The sequence below is a fragment of the Sus scrofa genome, chromosome 5 (assembly GCF_000003025.6).
Source record: "Sus scrofa isolate TJ Tabasco breed Duroc chromosome 5, Sscrofa11.1, whole genome shotgun sequence".
Taxonomy (NCBI): domain Eukaryota; kingdom Metazoa; phylum Chordata; class Mammalia; order Artiodactyla; family Suidae; genus Sus; species Sus scrofa.
This window is the reverse complement of record NC_010447.5, coordinates 75,671,845-75,694,107: the sequence shown is the minus strand read 5'-3', so window position 1 is coordinate 75,694,107 and position 22,263 is coordinate 75,671,845. Positions and strand designations below refer to the sequence as shown.

The 22,263-nt window shown below is 36.7% G+C and overlaps 1 protein-coding gene across 1 annotated transcript in view; it reads left to right on the top strand.

The window, feature by feature from the left end:
- The window catches only part of NELL2 (neural EGFL like 2), a 332,233-nt gene that overhangs the window by 143,217 nt on the left and 166,753 nt on the right, over window positions 1-22,263 (top strand). The window contains 1 exon segment of the mRNA XM_021092577.1: window positions 6,497-6,625. Within this exon segment, the coding sequence (XP_020948236.1) occupies window positions 6,497-6,625 (129 nt within the window).

The following is a 22,263-nucleotide window of genomic DNA, read 5'->3' as shown; positions in this document are numbered from 1 at the left end:
ATTTCGTGGGTCAGGAATTCTGACAAGGCTTAGCCAGGTGATTCTTCTGCTGCACATAGTGGGGTCACTCAGGTAGATGCTAGGCTGGGCTGAGGGTTCAAGATGGCCTCACCTATGCTGAGTATCTTAGGATGACAGGAAGGCTGAGCACAGCCAGAAGTCTCTCCCTCTCTTTATAATTGCAGGACTTCTCCCCATGGTCTCCCCAACAAGATGGTCATCAGATTTCTTAAATGGTGGCTTGTGGCATTTAAAGATGAGGTCTGGAACTGACATGGCATCATTTCTACCAGATTTCATTGATCAAAGCAGTTAAAGGGCAGCCCAAGTTCAAAGGGTAGAAGGGAAATAGACCCCACTATGATAGGAGGAGTGTTAAAAATTTGTGGCCATCTTCAGTGCACTGATGGTGTCCAGGAGCTACTCAGAGATGAGAGAGGCGACTATCATAGAAGTTAGTCAAAGTTGCTTAGGACAAAATTTGGGTAAGAAGCTGTGAATAGGGCCATTCAGATGTCAAGAGAAACCCTGATCACATTCATTTCTTTTTAAAGAGTGTTACTATATTACCAGAAGCAAGTCAAGAATGGAAAAGCCAGCTGCAAAAATTGTGTTCTATTAGTTTGCCTAGGAGTTCCCTGGTGGCTCAGGAGGTTAAGGATCCATCGCTGTCACTGCTATGGTGAGGGTTGCTGCTGAGGTGACGGTTCGATCCTTGGCCCAGGCACTTCTGCATGCCTAAGATGCAAGTAAAAAAAAAATGGCTATAGCTTAAAAAATTAATGTTTACACAGCACACTCAAAATACAGTGACAAAATATAATGTGACCTACACCCCCTCCACCTGAGATTCCAATACTGATGTTACCAACCAGACCCAGAACCAAACTCAAGTTCAGCCCCTCATTGCTCAAAAGTCAGTGTTCTAGAGACTGGGTTGGTGGAGAAAGAAAGATATTTTTATTCAGAAAGCTGGCAACCTGGGAAGATGGAAGGCTAGCAACCTCCAAAAGATGGCATCTCCAAGTTGCCAATTAGGGGACAAGAGTTTGCAAAGGAAAAGTTTCAGAGGGTTCAGGTAGGGGTTACATGTGGAGAAGCACAGTCAGCTCTGATAATCACCTCGAAACTGGTCATGGACTTGTCTGGTCAGTATCTTCCTGATGGTAAAAGGAGAGCCTTTAATATGCAGCTACAGGGTTGAAAGATCCTTTAGTTCCTCAATTTCTCGAGCATGCAAAGGTTATTCTTTACACATCTAATCACATTAAAGCTTATTCAGGCCTAGGTCATAGGTTTTCCTCAAAATGGAACTGGGGCTTCCAATATGGAATTGCCCTCACTAAGGGAGGAGCTCAGGTTCCTTGTTGTAATTCCTGAACAAGTGTTCCAGAGCCAGGTTTCAACATATGGGATGGAGCCTTGGCATCAAATTAAAAAACAAAACAAAAACAAAAAACTCTTCAGTAAATTCTTTTACACAGCCTGGATTGAGAACCACTGGTCTAGATAATGCTGGAACTGAAACTGGACAATTCAGGTGTTCTTGAAACATTTAGCTCTGTTTAAAATAAAGAGTGCTTCCATTTCTCACTTCAAATATATAGAATAAACAAATGAGTTCTCTTGACATACTCTGGCTTTTAAACTAAAAAATGTCACGTTTTGAAGGCTTAAATTTTGAGTCAACTCCTACACATGTTGTGACAAATTCATTTGTGATAAAATGACCCTCTGGTTTCCAGGCTTGTGTGCCTAGTGCTAAGGATGCCACGTTCGCATCTGAAAAAGTAAGTTGTTCAACAACAGTTAGTAAATATTCCCTGAGGGCACAGCATGAGATTAAAGTGTTGACCTTTCCACTGGGGGCGCAGCTAGTGGTTGGAAACCAAGCTGTGCCCTGGAATAAGCCTCCAAATCTCTAGACTCCAAGTCACATCCAGTCAGGACAATTTTCTAGGTACCCTGCTGTCTTCTGTCATAGCAGAAGAAGCAGGGTAGCAGGAATGCTCTTTTCACTTTTTTTCGTATTTGAGAGCTCTTTCAAGGAAGCTTGTAACAAACTACAGTAAAACAGAGACTTCACGATATGGCGAGGACTCTGACTTAGAAATGAACAGAATTAATGTGAAACGGTTTTCATGTCTTGGCCCTTCCCACTCTCCTTCTCCTCCCTTGGGTACCCCTTTCTCTGCTTGCAGACTACCCAGTCCTATTCCCTAGATGCCCAACTTTAATTTAGTGTTCACTTTGTCGTGCCTTACAGTTAGAAGTAAGAGGCGCACTCATGTGCATAAGACTGAGTGGATGTAGATTATTTGCTTCCAACTTCTGGATGACTCATGGTTCCCCACATCTTTCATTACATCTTCATGATTCTTATTGTCTGTATATCACAAAAATATCATTTAATTTTTAATATGTACCATTAGTCAACTCATTTTGTAAAAATTTAGTTTCATTCCTGAGCAGAGGTATCCATGAAATAATAGGATTATTTGTTAGAGTCATGTCTTTTTTAATACACATTAAAAAGTATTCCATTGCTATCAGTACTGTTAAAAAAAGTTCATCCATGCATGTGAACTACATCTTGGAAAAAAATCAAAATTATCCATCATCTGGCAAACAATACCAATATGAGTTAGTATTCTTTCAGGTGCAAGTGTAAGAACACCCAATCCAACTGACTAAAGCAAAAAAATGGAACATGTGGCCCCAGTAAGTGGCTTGATTCATATTGCAGATCTTGCCCTTCTGCTTAGATACATCTCTTTGTTCACCTACTCTGAGGTGGCTTTATTGTCAGGCTCTATGTGCTCTTAGGTAGACCCCTGACACTCTTATGCTCACGTTATGATACTCAGGCAGTGGAAGAGAAAGTTCAGTATCTTCGTGAGTTGAATGAAAGTCCTGGAATTGAGTTTCAATCATCTGCATTAGCCTGAATTGGATCATTTACTCAGGCCCGAAGAAAGTGCGTTCAGGCCAGTGGGGATGTGTTGATTGGTGTGGCCTTATCCCCTGGGCAGTGGAGTCCATTTTCCTGTCAGCACCTGTGCTGACAGTAAGGGTGACGAGTTCATCCCAGGTATGACTAAGTTTCTTTCTTTCTTTCTTTTTTTTTTTTTTTTCCCACAAAATGGAAGAAAAGACACCTGTAGGCAAAACCAACACATATTCACCTCAAAATTATTGTATTCTCTTTCTCCTGGTTATTATGTATAGCCTTTATTTATATTGTTCTTAACTCATAATCTTTTGTATTCACCCTTCCTACTTAGTCAGTCGTAGAGAAGTGCACATTAATATTTTATAGAAAGATCTAGTACACTTAATAAAAGACACAGAGCTTTAAGCAAATTTGAAAAGCTTACAAAAAGAATAGAAAATTTGGTATCCTTGTGGTTATAATCTAAAGAGGAAATAAAAGAAAGGCTTAACTGTATTAGATCACTGATTTATCTATACATCTATAACAAATATTGGAATTTTCTCTCGTAATAGGTATCTCAACATGTTTGGTTTGTGGCTTATTAGGAATACTCTAATTGCTTTCTTAGCAAATACTATACTATTACGCTTTTACATAGATGATCTAATTTGAACCTTACATTTTTGAGAGGTATATATTATCCTATTTTTACAGGTGAGAAAAACTGAAGGTTTACAAAGGTTAATTAACTTACACAGCTAGTAATTTACACAGCCAGGAAGTGGTAGAGATCAGATGTAAATCTAGGTCTTTCAACTCCAGAAGCCAAGCACAGATGTTTAGTCTTTTTTTTTTTTTTTTTTTGTCTTTTTTTTTGCTATTTCTTTGGGCCGCTCCCGCGGCATATGGAGATTCCCAGGCTAGGGGTCGAATCGGAGCGGTAGCCACCGGCCCTACACCACAACTCACGGCAATGCCGGATCGTTAACCCACTGAGCAAGGGCAGGGACCGAACCCGCAACCTCATGGTTCCTAGTCGGATTCGTTAACCACTGCGCCACGACGGGAACTCCAAGCACAGATGTTTAGAAATGCAGCTATGGCAGCAATCGGACTGTGGTTTATTGCCAACCAGTACTCTGATTTTTTTTGAAGTTATTCCCTATGGATTTGAAGCAAGTCTCTTTGAGTCTGAATTTTCCACCCAAGTTATGCTTTTGACCTTTGCATTTTTGTATCTAAGTGTTAAAACATCGAGGAGATTCAACAACTTATTTGTTAAGAAAATAAATCAGAAGGGTTATCTGACATTGTTTAGAATAAATTAGAATTTGACAGAATTTTCAGTTTTCCAGTCTCTGGGTTAATAACAATAATAAAACCCATCTGATGAAAAGTAAAGTACTCCCTAGCTGAACCTAAGGCAGTGAAAAAAGTAGACTCACATTGTTACCTGATGGTTGGAATATTCTTGCAGCAGTGAAACAGTGCTTGGTGGGCGTGGGCGTGCTATTTGATGCTGAGATGAGGGGATCTTACCATTACTTAGACAGAACCGGAAGTGGATTGCAATAGAGGTGGCATATGGCATAGTGATGGCGTGGATTAGGCCGAGTCTGAACAATGGGAGAAGAGGAAATGCAGCAGAGTGAAGTGTTGAAAAACAGTTTTGAAAAATATAAACTTATGAAAGAAAAATAAAAATGCATTGGGAATAGCACCTGTGCTTAGTCATGCCCTCTAGAAGTTCTTTGAAGCATTACAGGTAAAATTAAACAGATTTAGCACTATAAAAAACAGTACCTCTTCATTATCTTTGTATCTTAAGAAATGGGCCAGTATTTCTTTTAGTAACTTTGTTTTAATTTAGATTAAATATAAAGTGATTTGGGGGAACTTTTTCATTTTAGGCTGATGATGTGCTGAGCTATTGGGATAGAGAACGAAGATGACTCTTTAGCTGAGATTACTTCCCTTTTGACATTGTAAAAGGGCAGTGGAATACATTAAAAAATATGTTCTCAATTTAGCTACTTAAAGAAGAAAGAAATAAGACTCTAGGAGAAAACATTTTTAACTCTTCTTCTTAAGAATGAACTTTTCACTTCTAAACTTTCAGCCTTAATCGTAAGAATTTAGATTGTGAAAAATCTGCTCTAGAAAAGTTAAGCTGTCAAGTGATTTCAGTTCTGGTACTGACTATGTATTTTTTTCTGATCTCATACACCTCAGTTCTATTTTATTTTATTTCTGTGAAAATCACTAATACTTTTGATTTTTTTCCTATCCTTTTTTAATGCCACCGCTGTATTTTGAGAGCTTAACTCTTCCTACAGCTTATTAAATTGTCCAAATAATATCTTATCGTACATTGTGGTTGCATTTCATGTGAGATATGTTTTAACTCTGGGGAGATGGTCAACATATTCATTATGGGTACAAACCAGTTGGAAAGGACATCAATCCCTGTGCCGTACCAGAGTATACCTACTGTTTATGGTATAGTTTAGTTCACACTTTCACTGAATCGTAGAGTTCTGTGGTAATTGATAACCAATAAGATGAGCCAGTGTAGAACTTCTGTCTTCATGATTTGCTCAGGTAAGTGTCTTTTCTTGCCTGTAAGCAGATGAGTTTATTCTGAGCTACATGGAATATATTCTAAACCTCTTCTCTTTTGCACATAGTGGAATAGTAATTGATTAGACAATGTAAAAGCAGATAGGAAAGTTATACATCAGGCAATTTCAAAATTGTGTGAATGAGGTATAAGCATATATGATTTGTCTTAAATAGGGATTCCAGTGTTCAAGCTTTTCATCTCAGCATCTTAGATGATCTTTGAACAAGGGATTCACACAAGAAAAAGAGATCTGAGAAATTACATGTGATTAGTGTCACCGTTTATAAAATGTTCAGTTTTTCTTTCCTCTCATAAAGACTCTGGAATCTGTGAAATCTATGTAATTCATTCAAATTTTGGGGGGTTGTTTTGAATGAACATACATCATCTTAGAGATTTCTGGAATAAAATTAAAGTGATGTGATTTTCTTTTTTTTCCACAAGTTTATAGAGTTTTGTGGGTTTTTTTTTAAGGATGCCAGGTCATCAGTTTCATTTCTTAAACACACAACTTGCACATCTTATCTGGCTTGATCTGTATAACTTATAGTCATTGGTAATGTTCAGTCACTAATTCTCAGATCACTCTCCTTCCTCACTGTGTTATATTGTAAATCTTCATTTTGCACTCCAAGAATCTTTCTTTTTTTCTGATATTTGTTTGTAGGGCTGTAATTATAATATTAGGGACTAAAGATAGCATTTATCAAGTCAGAAACAAAGGAGACATAGAATTAACCTCAAGTAGGAGTTGAGTTAAACACATACAAAAAAACTTTTTAGTACACATAGCATGTGGTTCTGTAAACACTGGATGAAGCTATACACTTAAAAAATCAGGGAACTACAGCTTCTAAATCCAAGAAGATGTCAATGAGACAAAGTTTTTGGCTTTGTCATAATTTCATTTATCGTAATAAGTTTCTTTTTTCTTGTAGGTTATGACTTTTGTTCTGAAAGGCATAACTGCATGGAGAATTCTGTCTGCCGAAATCTGAATGACAGGGCTGTTTGTAGCTGTCGAGATGGCTTTAGAGCTCTTCGAGAAGACAATGCCTACTGTGAAGGTAATCCTCGTAATGATGTGTAGCTTGGCTGTATAATTCCCTGGGATTACTGCTTGCAAAATTTATTAATTTCCCAGGTTGTCAAGTTGATGGGCCCATTAACAGCAGTGAATTTAATTTGAAGCATATTAATCAGCTAAAAATAATTATCTTTCAAATTAAAGTTTTCCAGCTATCTGCTATATGTCAGACTAATAAGTTATTATGGCTGGGTTTCTTGAATTAGGACAATACTTCCACTGTGAAATTGCCTTCTTTTTTTCATAATTAGATATTCAGATAGCACCCATATTGACATGATTACTGTGGCTTGAAGTTAGAACTGTAGTCAGATTTTTGCCGACAATGTTGTATAACAAAGGCAGTCAATTATCAGGAAGATAAAGTGCCCACTGCTATTTTTGTTTGCTCCTCTCAGTAATCTCAGTGGTTGCATTCATGCTCTGTGGTATTTAGTAAATTGCTCCAGTGGTATAAATAGTTTCCTAGTTATTTTGAAAATCTTGACTATATTCAGGGTAATTTATTATCTCATTGAAATAGTCCAAATACAGTGAGGAGGCCCCGGACACTCACAAATACTATGGCTTTGACTATTCATGAAAACCTTAGAAGTCCACAAGACATAGTAATTTATAATTTCCCTGAGGCCCAGATTTGAAACATTCTCATTAATTATGTGACTAGCTAGCAGGTCTTGCAAGTAAAAACACTAATACAGTGGTATTTGGGCATTTGGATGGTTGTAAACTTACCTTTTCCAAATGTCAAGAATGTGCCATCACCCACTGTACAGCCCAGGGAACTATATCCACTCTCTTGGGACAGACCATGAAGAGAGATAGTATGAGAAAAAGAATGTATATATATGTATGAACGGTCACTATGCTGTACAACAGAAATTGACACAACACTGTAAATCAAGTATACCTTAATAAAAAAAAAAAGAAAAAAAAGGATGTGCCATCTTTTTTTTAGAGATCATGTTTAGCTATGTATGCTAATTTATTGGCCCTTGGGAAACCAATTTCTATTGGTTCCTTTAGCTTTCAATAGATTTTCTCTATCTTAAAAAAGGTATTCATTTTTTAAAGTGATTGTTTTTCCCAGTCTCTTCCTTGAAATGCTTCAGATTTACTCCTAAGCAGACCATTCCATTTTTGCCAAAGGAAAGAAATATTGCTTCCCTTCCCCATTTGTAGTGCGGATTTATTTAAAATTCCTCCTTTTGAGGAAGCTTCTATTGTGGCTCAGTGGTAGCGAGCCGGACTAGTATCCATGAGGGTGTGTGTTTGATCCCTAGCCTGGCTTAGTGGGTTAAGGATCCAGCATTGCCATGAGCTGTGGTGTAGTTCACAGATGCAGCTCACATCCCACATTGCTATGGCTGTGAATTTCCGTATGCTTCAGGTGCGGCTGTGAAAAGTAAAAATAAATAAATAAGTAAATAAAATTCCATATTTTGAAAGGGTTTGTATTAGAAACTAATTTAAACCTATCAGGCAAAATAATGTAATTGCATTAATATTTGAGATGTCTAATATATATTAAGTCCCCCTGATCTTGTTAATGTGTATATAATATGAAATTACATGATACAAATTCATATATCTTTTTGAGTCTTAGCTTTGTAATCAGTATTTATATTTTGAGCTGCTTCATTTCTGTTGTTGTTAATGATATTGTCTTGTAGTATATATTTAGTGAGCACCAACTGTGTATCAAGCACTTTTCTAGGCACTGGTTAATAAATGAGGAATAAGATTGATAAGGTTTCTGTGTTCAGGAGCTTGCATTCCAGGGAAAAGACAGAGAAAAAGTGGGTAACTTAGAGAAGGTAATTTAAAGTAGTAGTAGTAATAGGATGAAAATGAAACAGACTAATGTGTTAGAGATTTATTGGGGATTAATTTAGATGAGATGGTCAGGGAAAGCCTCTGGTGCTGGGGTTGGGAGAGGCTTGACAGGTGACTTGAGACTTGATGTTAAGAAAGGAGCATGGGAAGAACTGGAACAGGGCATTCCAACTACAAGGAATAGTAAGTAGAGAGACTGTACGTGGTGACTAGCTTGGATGTTCTGGAAACAGAAAGGAGGATAACTGATGGAGCAGATAAGTCAGTTAAGAAGCAGTTGGAGAATTAGGTAGAGGTGAGGTAAGATGGGGAGGCAGGCTCTAGGTATTTTAGAGTCATCTAGTAGGGGAGTGATATGCACAAACTTGTGTTAAAAAAAGAACTGGCTGAAGTTATGTTAGATGAACATATTGGATGGGGTTGGATGTGGTGGAGAACATAGAAATATAGACAGGAAGACCAGTTGCGCTATTGAGGAAGACCAGGCAAAGATGTTGATGGCCTGGAGTTCCCGTTGTAGTGCAGTGGTTAGCGAATCTGACTAGTAACCATGAGGTTGTGGGTTCGATACCTTGCCTTGCTTAGTGGGTGAAGGATTCGGCGTTATCGTGAGCTGTGGTGTAGGTTGCAGACGTGGCTCGGATCCTACATTGCTGTGATAGGCTGGCTGCTACAGCTCTGATTAGACCCCTGGCCTGGGAACCTCCATATGCCATGAGTGCGGCCCTAGAAAAGACAAAAAAAAAAAAAAAAAAAAAGATGTTGATGGCCTGATTTAAGAAAATGATAAGAGAGTTCAAGAGAAGGAGTGTATTCATGGTATGTTTTGCAAGTAGAGCCAACAATGCTTGCAGATAGTTCATTGTGGAGGAGAATTCAGCAGTGACGAAGTGGGGGTCAAAGTTTTGATTTTGAGCAACTCATGGATGATGTTGCCATTTATTGAGAAAGGAAAGAATTCAAAGGAAGGGGCTGAAAATTTAGATTAAATTACTAATCAGTGCAACCTGTTGAAAAGTGATTTAATTTTAAAGATTAGATCACTGTTTTTATCTACATGTTTAACTGTAGTACAAAATGGCAGCTGTTTTCCATTCTGAATGCATCACACTGAAAAATGGTTTGTAAAGTTTATTATGTTATTTGTCATTTAAGGATATAATCTTTAAAAGTTAATGATGGAAAAGTTTGTTGGTTTATTATAGGGATCTTGAATTTCTCATACATGAATCCTTCTACTATATTTTTTATTTGTATTAACAGGTTCTACAGTTAATTGATCAGTGTTCTGATCAAATTTGGCTTTCTTTTTCATTTTGTTATTGTTATTACTAACTTTAAGAATTTTATATTGAAATAAAATTGACTTAACATATTATATTAGTTTCAGATATATAACATGGTGATTCAATATTTTGATACATTACAAAATGATCACCATGATAAGTCTAGTTACCATCTGTCGCCATGCAAGTTATTATAATATTATTAACTATATTATCTATGCTATCTATTACATCCCAATGCTTACTTGTTTTGTAACTGGAGGTTTGTACCTCTTAATATCCCTCACTTACTTCACTCATTCCCCAAGCCCCTTCTCCTTGGCACCCACCAGTTTGTTCTCAGTATCAATGAGTCTATTTTGTTGTGTTTGATCCTTTGTTTTGTTCTGTAGTTTCTACATATAAGTTAAACTATTGGGTATTTCTATTTATTTGTCTGACTTATTTCAATTAGCATAATACCCTCTTGGTCAATCCATGTTGTCACAAATGCAAGATTTCTTTCTTTTTATGGTAGAGTAATATTCCATTGATTACCACATCTTCTATATTCTTTCATGTAGTAGTGGGCACCTAGGATGCTTCCATATCTTGGCTATTGTGAGTAATGTTTCAGTGAACATAGAGGTGCATATATTTTTTTGAATTAGTGTTTTTGTTTTCTTTGATGGAATTGCTGGATCTTCTGGTAGTTCTATTTTTAAGTTTTTGAGGGACATCCATACTGTTTTCCATAGTGACTCTACCAATTTAGATTCCCACCAACAATGCACAAACTTTCCTGTTTATCCACACCTTTACTAACACCTTTGTTGTCTTTTTGAGGATAGTCATATGACTGGTATGAGGTGGTATCTCACTGTAGTTTTGATTTCCATTTCCCTGGTGACTAGTGATGTTGAGCATTTTTTCATGTGTCTTGGTCATCTGTATGTCTTCTTTAGAAAAATGTTTATTTAGATATTCTGCCCATTTTTAATTGGGTTGTTTGTTTTCTTGATGTTGAGTTGTTATGAGTTCTTTGTATATTTTTGGATACTAACTTCTTATTAGATATATCTTTTGCAGCTTTCTTCTCCCATTAAGTAGACTACCTTTTCATTTTGTTGATAGTTTCCATTTCTTTATAAAAGCTTTTTAGTTTGATGCAGTTCCATTTGTATGTTCTTGCCTACGGATACAAACCCCTAACAAATATTTCTAACACTGATGTCAAAGACTGTACTGCCTTGTTTTCCTCTAAGAGTTTTATGGATTCAGGAATTACATTTAAATCTTTAATCTGTTTTTGAGTTTATTTTTGTGTATGGTGTGAGAAAGTGGTCCAGTATGATTCTTTTACATGTAGCTGTCCAATTTCCCCAACACCATGTAATGAAGAGGCTGTCTTTTCCTTTTGTGATTTTTGCTTCGTTTTTCATAGATTAACTGACCACATAAGTGTGATTACATTTCTGGACTTTCTGTTCTGTTCCACTTACTTATATATTTGTCTGTTTTTGTGTCAGTACCATGCTGTTTTGATGACCATAGCTTTGTAGTATTGTTTGAAATTAGGCAGCATGATTCCTCTAGCTTTTTTCTTTTTCAAGATCACTTTGGAAATTCAGGGTCTTTTGTGTTTCCATACAAATTTTAGAATTACTTTTTCTAGTTCTATGAAAAATGTCATTGGTATTTTGATAGGGATTGCACTAAAACTGTAGATTGCCTTGGGAAGTATGGTTATTTTAACAACATCTAGCAATTTTCCATTTATTTTTGTGTCATCTTCAGTGTTTTTCATCATGTCTTAAACTTTACCGAGTACAGGTCTTTCACCTCCTTGGCTAGATTTATTCCTGGATATTTTATTCTTTCTGATGCAATTTAAATGGGATTTTTTTTTTTTTTCTTAATTTCTCTTTCTGGTAGTTATTTTTTTGTGTGTATAGAAACACAACAGATTCCTGTGTGGTAATTTTGCATCCTGAAACTTTACTGAATTTATTAGTTTAAGAATTTTTTGGAGTTCCTGTTGTGGTTTAGTGGCAATGAACCTGACTAGTATCCATGAAGATACATGTTCGATCCCTGGCCTTTCTCAGTGGATTAAGGATCTGGCATTGCTGTGAGCTGTGGTGTAGGTTGCAGATGTGACTCGGATCTGGCATTACTGTGGCTGTATTATAGTCTGGCAACTACAGCTCTGACTTGACCCCTAGCCTGGAACCTCCATATGCCATGGGTGTGAGGCCCTAAAAAAAAAAAGAGAGAGAGAGAGAGAGAGAATTCTTTGTGGGATCTTTAGAATTTTGTATATATAGTATAGTGTCGTCTGAAAATATTAAAAGTTTTACTTCTTCCTTTCCAATTTGGATATCTTTTATCTCTCTCTCTCTCTCTCTTTTTTTTTTTTTTTTGTCTGATTGCTATGGCTAGGCCATTCAATACTATGTTGAATAAAAGCAACAATAGTGGGTTTCCTGTCTTATTCTTGATCTTAGAAGAAAAGTTTTCAGCTTTTCACCATCAAGTTTATGTTAACTGCGTTTTGTCACATATGGCCTTTATTATGTTGCAGTATATTCCCTCTTTACTGACTTTGTTGAGTTTTTATCATAATGCATGTTGAATTTTGTCATAAGATTTGTCTGCATCTAATGAGATGCTCATATAATTTTTACTCTTCAGTTTGTTAGTATGGTTTATCACATGGATTGATTTGAGAATATTGAGCTCTCCTTGCATCCCCACCTCAGTAGCACTAGAGAAATTTGAGTTCATTTATTCGTTTGACAAATATTTTTTGAATACCTACTTTGTTCCAGGCTAGGCTCAAGGTAAAGCAGTAAATAAGGTACACATGACTGATATTTTCTCAGGCAAGGAAGATCATTGCACTAAAAAGCATTTAATTGCACATGTGGCAAGTGGCCTGAAAGAGAAATAGATTAACAGGGGTTCTGATCTAGATGGATGGTAGTGCTTGAATAAAAGAGTTTTTTCTCTGAGATCTGAAGATTGAGTAAAAATCAGCTATGCGTAGAAGTAAGTGTAGGAAAAAAGGGAATTTCCTAGGTGGAGGAGTCACCATGTCTCAAAGCCTTGAAGTGGAAAGGAGCACTTTTTAATAACTGAAGGAAGACAGAGAACAAAGCAGAGGTGCCTAATGAGATTGATGGTGGGAAGCAGGGCCTTGAAGGGCACAGCAAAGACTAAGGTTTTTATGTTAATAACAAGGGTGAGCCAATGAAAAGTTTTAAGCAGAGGACTGCTACGATCACGATGGTATTTTAAATAATTCACTTCTGTTTCGGGCTGAATGAGGGTAACAACTGGATGTGGGAAACCTGTGACTAGGTGATGGTGGTGGCTTGGAGTAAAAATGGGGATGGGGACATGGGTGTATTTGAGAGCATTTGTGCCCCTCAAAAATTCATGTTAAAGTCTTAACCTGTAGTTCCTTAGAATGTGAGCTTACTTGGAAATAGGGACGTTGCAAATGTAACTAATGAAGTTAAGATGCAAATTAAGATGAAGTCATACTGGAAAACGGCAGTACACCCTACTCCAGTCTGCCTGTCATCCTTATAAAGAGAGGACGTTTTGATACTGACAGACAGGGAGAATGTCATGTCTACATTTAGGCAGAAATTTGGTTAATACACCTACAAGCCAAGCAACCCCAGCGATTTCTGGAAAAGTACCAGAGGTGAGGTGAAAAGCATGGAACCAGTTGTCCTACTCAGCCCTTAGAAGGCACCAGCCCTCTGACACCTTGATTATGGGTTATTAACCTATAAAATTGTGCAACAATAAATCTCTGTTGCTTAAGCCACCAGTTTGCGATGCTTGAAAATGCATACAATCTGACAGAAATATATTTTGCCTTTTGGTCTAATTATTTAGGATTTAATTATTACTCTAGGCTGCTTAATTTTTTATTTTTTTCCTTGAAAATTTATTTGATGCATATAGATTTAATTTCTCAAATCTATTTTTGATTTTTACCTAACTAAAGAATTAATACCTCGTTCTGAACTGGTTTATATCCAGTTGTCCAGTTGTAATGTACTTTATTATGTGTGATATTGTTTATTAAGGGATTCATATATTTTTGTATGTATTTTTACCACCCGTGGTGTAAATGTTTTGTGGCCATGAACTGTTTATTTTCCTTGAATTCTCCCATACTTCTAAAATAGAGATAGACAACTTAGAGTTTAAGAAACATTTTTTTATTGATGGTTTGAAATGCTTAATTAAACATGCTGAACAAATGGGCATCTTTAGGCTACCTCATCTCTAAAATATTCAGGATAAGTATCGAATTTACTAAATTGTGCTTATAGTGTATAAGAAAGTATTTTAATAGCTACCAAGATATTCAGTTGTTTTAAAGTTATTTTCCTTTAAAAATGTATATTCATTTAAAGGAAAATTATTTAAAAATTATTTCGAGTAGTGCAAGGAAAGGAATTTATTCATTTTTTAACACTGGTACTGATAAGTGACATGCATGCTAATGGCACACACACATCCCAGAAATTTCCCCATGTCCATCATTGCTTTTACTGAACACTCTAAGTTTTCACCCAAGATTTCAATTCTAGCTACAGTGTGCAAACCAACTGACTTGAATGTCAAATGTTTGGCATGTAGAAGGTGCTTAAATAAATGCCAATTGAAAGTGAAGATTAGAATCTTAATAAACATTTGTTTAGCATCCACTAAGCACCAGGCATGGCACACCTTCAGACGTGAACTATAAACAATTACGTTTAGATATCCAGTTCAAAAATATCTGGTTTGTTTTCTACCAGTCACACTAAAGGAAATATTGTCTCCTTCCACCCCATTTCTGGCTTTTTAATTCATTACTTTGGCTAATGATACCTCTTCTATCTTTGTTGTTGTTGTTGTTATGCATTTTAGTATCTTCTAGCCCAGGTACAAAATAATGTGAGCATAAATCTTAATAAAAAAAAAGTTATTTCTCTGTTTTTCCTATTTTTATTCTTTTTTTACCTGCTATATTGTTTGTCAGTAGGGCTATAATAAAAAATAAAACCAACAGCGAATAACCATATTGTTCTTTAGAGACATTTAGAATGCTTTCCACATACAATATCTTATTTCATCCAGTAGTCCTATGATGCAGGCATTATTATAATCTCCTGTTTTGTGGTTGGGAAGACTGAAGAGCTTGGAAGTAAAATGATTTTCCCCAAATCACTTATTCAGATAGCAAACAGCAAACCCAGGGTTCAAATTCATGTCACCTATCTTTAAACCCAGTATTTTTTAACTTTTACTACTACTTTTAATTTACTTATTAGATACCTCATCTAATTCTTATTTTTATAAGTAGATACCATGTAGGTTTTTCTTTAGAAAAAAAAAATTTTAAATCAGTTAACTGGCTTTAAAAATTGAATGTTTCTGAAAAGGAAAAAAAGATCTATAGTGCATCAGAAAAGCAGCTTGTTGGCATTAGAGAAATTCTGATGAGCTGGGACCACACTAAATAATCCACACAGGAAAGCAATGAGAAAACAAGCTCTCTTTCATTCCTTCCTGCCTTTCCCCTCCCGCCTTCCTTCTCCCTCCCCCATCCTTCCTTCCCTCCTTCTCTTCTTCCTCCCTTTCATCTTTCATCCCTTCTTTCTTTCCTTCCTTTTTTTTCTTTCTCAGCTTCACATCTAATTCATTTAGTGATGAATTCATGCCATAGCCAGTACCAACATAGTATTAATTATGGAATATAGAGCCAGTCTGAGAGAATTTTTCAAAGAGTTGCTCCAAGAGATGTGAAAGAAGAGATATAGAATAAACTAAATTCTCTGATTCAAAACCCAGCACACAGCTCTCCACTGGAACTAATGGAAGCCCCACTAACAGAGTAGGGATAAAAAACCAGAGGACCAAGCCCTATGGGATAATTAGGGAATTCTAGCTGGCATTGTACCTTTCAAAACTGTGGTTAATGATGCACTCTTTGTTGGGTGTTATGGTAGAGTTTCTTAAATAAAAAGGGAACAAGGTGATTGTATTAATCAGGATTCTCCAGAAAAACAGAACCAAGAGGACATATGTTAGGACATACACAAAGAGAGAAGGGGAGAAGAGAGATTATTAGAAACTGGCTTATGTGATGATGGAGGCTGAGAAGGGTCAAGATCTGCAGTTAGCAAGCTGGATACCCAGGAGAGTCGATAGTGTAGTTTCAGTCCAAGTCTAAAGACCTGAGAACCAGGAGAGCTAGTGGCATATATTTGAGTCCAAGGGCAGGGAACCAGTGTCCCAGCTCATCAGTCAGGCAAGCAAAGTTTCCTTCCTACTCAGTGCTTTTGTTCTTAAAAAAAAAAAAAAAAAAAAAGTCTTCAATCATTTGGATGGGGGCCACCTATATTAGGGAGAGCCATCTGCTTTACTCAGCTTACCAGTTCACATGTTAATCTCATTCAGAAATATCCTCATGGATAGACACACCCAGAATAGTGTTTGGTCAAGCACCTGGTCACCCAACAGCCTAGTGTTGTTGACAAAATTAACCATCATAGTTACAAATTAAAAAAAAGAGAGAGAGAAGAGAAAAAGCATTTATGATGTTTCCAGATATGAACTAGCCTCTTAATGGCATAATCTGTTCCTCCAATCTAATGAAAATGTTGCCACATAAAACAGCTTTCGGCATTAATGCAATATGTCGAAACATTAGTTTTTAGGCATTGAAGAACATCTATTTAACATGTTCACAATGCTGAGGAAATAATATTTTGTTTTGTTCTGCATTTTCATGAAAACCATTCCTTCTCCAATTAAGAAGTGTTAGTGCAAAACTTCTGAAAATCCTTATCAAGTGACATAGCTAAATGTGAACTTGCATTGGCAGTTCTGGGCTTATTCATCATTTACTCTCTGTGATACTGCAGCTTTTCTCTAACTCAAAAACAATTTCCATTCATTTGTGAATTGGATTAAGTTTACCTTAAGCTACTCAAATCAGAGGAAAAGGACATTTTTTTTCTCTGAAGTCATAGTCTCCTGTAATATAAAGGGAGGACTTTAAAAATTTTAAATCAAACCTAATACTCTAAATTTCTTTGTAGGCATAGTTTCTCATGCGAAGAAAGTTGAAGAAGCAGTCAGTGCTACCCATAAAACCTGTATATTATCCTTTTGAAACAAAACACCTAGTTGTGTGACTTTCATGATCAGCTGATTCCCCCCCCGCCACCAAATGTACATCTCTAGAAAGTAATCATATTTTTTAAAAAAAATTTTTTGCTGCCCCAGTGCATATGGAGTTCCCAGGCCTGGGTGACCTACACAGCTGGGGAAACACTGGATCCCCAATCCGCTGTGCCAGGGCAGGAATCGAACCTATGTGCTAACACTCCAGGGATCCCTTCAATCCTGTTGTGCTGTAACAGGAACTCCTAGAAAATACTCATATTTAAGTATAGGAGTTCATGATCCCTTTGGATGCTATATGGAGGAGAAATCACAGACCGGTTATCAATGAATGATATATCTAATTATTAAACAGAATTAAGAAGAAGTGTCTTCTCCTCTCTGAGGTGGATCTCCAGGCTTTTCTAGGATTTTGATTTATGATTGGCTTCTATCACTAGATGCGTATAGAGATTCTTTGTTTAGCATTCATTTATTCGCAATATATGTTGAGCACAGACTATGTGTCAGGTCTTAAATAGGTGCTGGTCAGAAAGTCATGGGCAAAACCAGTTACACCCCTGCTTTCATGGAGTTGACTTTCTAGTGGAGGTGACATTTAAAGTCTATGTCCATTTTCCAGACACAAGTGGAAATGAGAATTGTAATGATGCTGTTAAAATAAGTAGTCCTGGTTTTATTCTCTTTGAGCAGTTGTTTTATAAGATCATATTATTCATTAATAGCCATTATTATTTTTCCAAGGACCACAATATAGGCCATCACCTGGGAGCTGGTTAGAAATGCAGAATCTCATACTTTACCTCAGACCTACTGAATCAGATCTGCATGTTAACGAGATCTCCAGGTGATTCCTATGCATATAAAACTTTGAAGAGCACTAGTTTAAAGCATAGAGTGTATTAATTTGTTAATTTATCATCTTAATGACTTGGTAGCTAGCCAATGTTCAACTGGAGGGGAATTTTAGTGTTTACAGTCTCAGCTGATTTTCATCGGTATACAATTTCATATTCTCACCTTAGTTTCTTAGAGCACTCAGAGTTCAGAGGTTCAAGCTGCATCCAATTCATCCAAAGAGCTTGTTAAAAATGCAGATTTCTGGGTAGTTCCCTGGCATCCTAGCAGTTAAGGACTCAGCACTGGCACTGCTTGGCTCAGGTTACTGCTCTAGTGAGGGTGAGGGTGCAGTCCCTGGCCCGGAGACTTCTACATGCTGTGGGTGCAGTTAAAAAAAAAAAAAAAGAGTTCCTGCCGTAGCACAACAGGATCAGCAGTGTCTCTACAGCACCAGGACACAGGTTCAATCCCTGGCCTGCACAGTGGGTTAAAGGGTCCAGTGTGGCCCGAGCTGCTGCGTAGGTCACAACTGGGGCTCAAATCTGATCCCTGGCCTGAGAATTCCATATGTCTTGGGGCAGCCAAAAAGAAAAGGAACAAACAAAAAATAGATTCCTGGACACAGTCTTTATTCTGGGTTGGGTCCCCCAAGTCTGTACTTTTACAAGCTTTCCAGATGATTTTTATGCATGTTAAAGTTTTAAAAGGATTATTCTAAACAAGTTCTATACTGACATCCTTCTAAGGAAGGATTTTTCAAAAATTGTTATTATTTTTAGTCTTCGTTAATATAGTCCTCCCTAGAAAGATGAACTGCTGAGGCTGTGTGGTCATATATCCCTGTGTATCACAGTGGTGTTAGTTTAAACCAGGATTTCTCAACCTTGGTGCTATTGACATTTTGGACTGGATAATTCCTTGTTCTCAGGGGCTGTCCTGTGTGTTACAGGATGTTTAGCAGCATCCCTGGCCTCTACCTACTAGAGGCCAGTAGCACACTTATGTCCATCTCCCCACTTCCAGTTATGTTAACCAAAAATGTCTCTAGACATTGCCAGATTTCCCCAGGAGGACAAAATTGCTCCCAAGAGAGAATGATTGGTTTAAACTAAGTACATGACGCTAACCCCTAATCAATGCTTATTTGATTCTCTTGAAGGCTTTTGGTTTTATGCCAAAGGTGAAGAGGGATTATGGACACGATCGATCGATCGATCGTAAAGGCTGCCAGGAGCTTAGGGCTGGTTTAACAATGAATGGTGGGAGAGATACGTGGTGGTGGAAAAGGGGATGAATGCTCATATTTGGACATAAACAATGCTCAGTCCCATAAAACAAAACAAAATTAGGAGGTAGAACTCCCCTCCACTCTGATTTTTAGTAGCTCTGAACATGTTGTGAAGATTGAAAAAGATGCTCCATGGTGTCTCAGGATTTTTGTAGTTTGGGGATGGGAACTTCTTTTAAGGTGAAAAGTAGGGACACAAGGATATGTACTAGCTTTGGCAGAGACTCAGAAGACATGGGAAGGCCTAGATGATGCACAGAGGCAGGGTAGTGAGCAGTGATGGTATGTATTGAATTATTCCCGAATCCATAGAAACACTCCGGGAACACTCAGAAGTAACTGGGGAATGTTGAAGGGAGGCCTCAGATTCATTAGCAGCCAAGGACATTTGTAGCCATAGCCTATAACATTTTTGAATTTCTGGTATGATTTTGAGTTTTGTTTGGCCTAGTGTTCTCAACTAATTGCATTGCTTTGTAGTATGGTGGAAATATTTACTGCCAGCCAGTGTTAAGCATTTGTAACTGTCACTAGTTAATGCTGAAAAGTCAATTGGAACAAATACGTGTTTGCACAACTCCTTGTGGATAAAAAGTCATACTGGTACCTAGATGGATACTTTGCAGATTTAGATGTGCATCTACCTGTATTTTTTTTTTAAATAATAAGTTGTGGATTTAATAGGCAATAAATGTAATATGTCTATATGATCAAATCTAAATCTTTTCATTTTTGGCAAATGGGAGCAGTTCTGATAGTATGGAAAGAACATTGCACAGAAAAGATTTTAATTTAATTTTAACTCCCACTATTTACTAATTATGGGAACTTGTGCAAATCACTGAATATATCCGAGCCTCCATCTCCTCAACTATTAAAGAAGGAGAAATTGTCTCATGGGGTTGTTGAGGGAGGAGAGGTTAAATAAGATGAAGTATTTGAAAATGCCTTCCTGGAAAAATAAGTCCTTGGTAAAAGTTTTCCATTGAACTTGTCTTTTACACATGTGTTTATTACTCCCAGTGTGTCAGTCAGTTCATGCAACAGGAACATATTTTTGGAACTAAGATATTATATTATTATGTTATTGGAAATTTGAGGCAGCAATACTCTTAGGGTCCATGTGGTAATATCTTATATTTTAAGCTACTTATAAGGAGATCTTTAGCTACTTCAGTAATAACTGACTATGGATTATTTCTAGAACCAAACCACTTTATGGCAACTTGATCTGATCTGAATATAATTCTAACCAGTTCTTGGTTATAGAGTATATATAATGTTTGTTACAGAGTTTGTCCTCATTTTGCAAATTATATGGTGAGGCTTTAAATGTAACCATAGGGATTCATGTTATTTTTCTATAAATCAGTAGTGAGTTAAAATACTTATAATTACATGTGTATGTACTTGTTTATTAATATTAGGGGAATGTCTGGTTAGAATTAAGCAAAATCAGTTGTTGTAGGTGTCTTACTTGAAGTGGTGGTGCTTTATCAGTTTGTCTTTAAATAAAATTTTTTTAAAAAGCCACCTCCCTGGAAAGAATTCATTTGAAGTGAGATGTGAAGCATTACATGATTGACAATTTTTAAAATTTAAATTGATGGAAAAAGTCTTTTTTCCAACTTCATTAAGTTTAAGGTCATGTATAACTTAGAGATTAAATTGTAAATACAAGCTCTGTCTTGCCTTTCAAGAAAGCCAAGTCATATGTTCTAGTTAAATTTGTTAAAAATGTTGAAGTCAATTAGCAAACACTTGCTTGAAGTGAAACACAACTATTAGCATTCCTTTTACAATTCTCTTCCTCTCTTTATGGAGTCGTTAGTTTCAAAAATAAGAACAACTCCAACATAAAATGAAATTATCATGAGCAGCAAGGCCATCAGGTAAAAAAAAAAAGCCTTGGAGATAGGAGATGGAAGTTTGAGCGTGGCTAATGACAGGAAAACAGGATAGCTAGAAATACATAAGAAGTGTACAAATAGAATAAATCTAACTTTGTTTCCATGGTCCTGAGATTATATTTAGAGTCGGTTGTGAAAACATGTGAATATGTGAAGAAAAATGAAATGGCATGGCCAAAGCAAAAAATATTAGTGTTAGTTTCACTGTTAATATTATGAATTGAATAGAAATAGGAATAAGATTTTAGGAGACAACAATAGCTGTGGATTGCAGGAAGCAGATAGGCACAAACTAAATGTCAGGAAAGGATGAGAGATTTGAGTTATATGGAGGAGGGCTTGGCTGGTTTAGGCAAATGACTATTCCAGAGCAAAAAGAGCCTCATGTGTTTGGACACAAAGGACAGTTAGGAAATTGGTTCTACCCTGGGTGCACATCAACTGTTGGTTGAGAGGCAATCTCAACATTATGGTTCTAAATTGCACCTCTTATTGATTGGTATGGTATGAAAGAGATCCCTAGGATTTTGATAATATATATGAATATTTTCATTTTTACTTTTTATTCCATTTTAAATTTCTTTCAAGTAATTTTTCTTTACTATGAAGAGTGTACTCCTAAACAGATTTTTACAAATCGTCGGTATCCTTAAATAAGAATGTGACAGGCAATAAATGGGACTGAAATTGCAGAGCATATATGTTTGTTTATACTGAGTTGTTGTGGGTCATCCTTCCTAATCAGCATTAAATGTTGATGAAAATTGTCAAATTTAGCAATGCAATTTAGTCAGTGATTTATATATAAACAAACAATTGGAAATTGGAGTGGCTTCATATCTTTCATGAAAGCCCTGATGTAATGTTTAGATTAATCGAATAACTCTGAAGGGGCAGCAGTTTGGATATTGTAATGACTGAAACCCTTGTTTTTGGCAAAATAAATATATATTTATTTATTAAAGGAGTTTTTAATATTGAAAAATACTAATCTGCCTTCCTGGAAAGGAGGCAGTTCAACTCGATGAATTTTCAAATGCAACATGACAAGGCAATCTTTCAAATGAGCCGGTTGCAAGCAAGCTGGATTCAGCCAAAACAGCTACTAACTAGCCATGCATAAGCATGGATAAAAAGTGCAGAAGTAGAGACAGATGGACTCCCTGTGGCCAAAGAGTTTAGAGAGACACTGTGGAGGAATTGGGACTTCATGTGGGCCTTGAAGAGTGAATCCAATTTAGATGGGCAGAGAAGAGTAAGCCAAGAGACAGAACAAGAG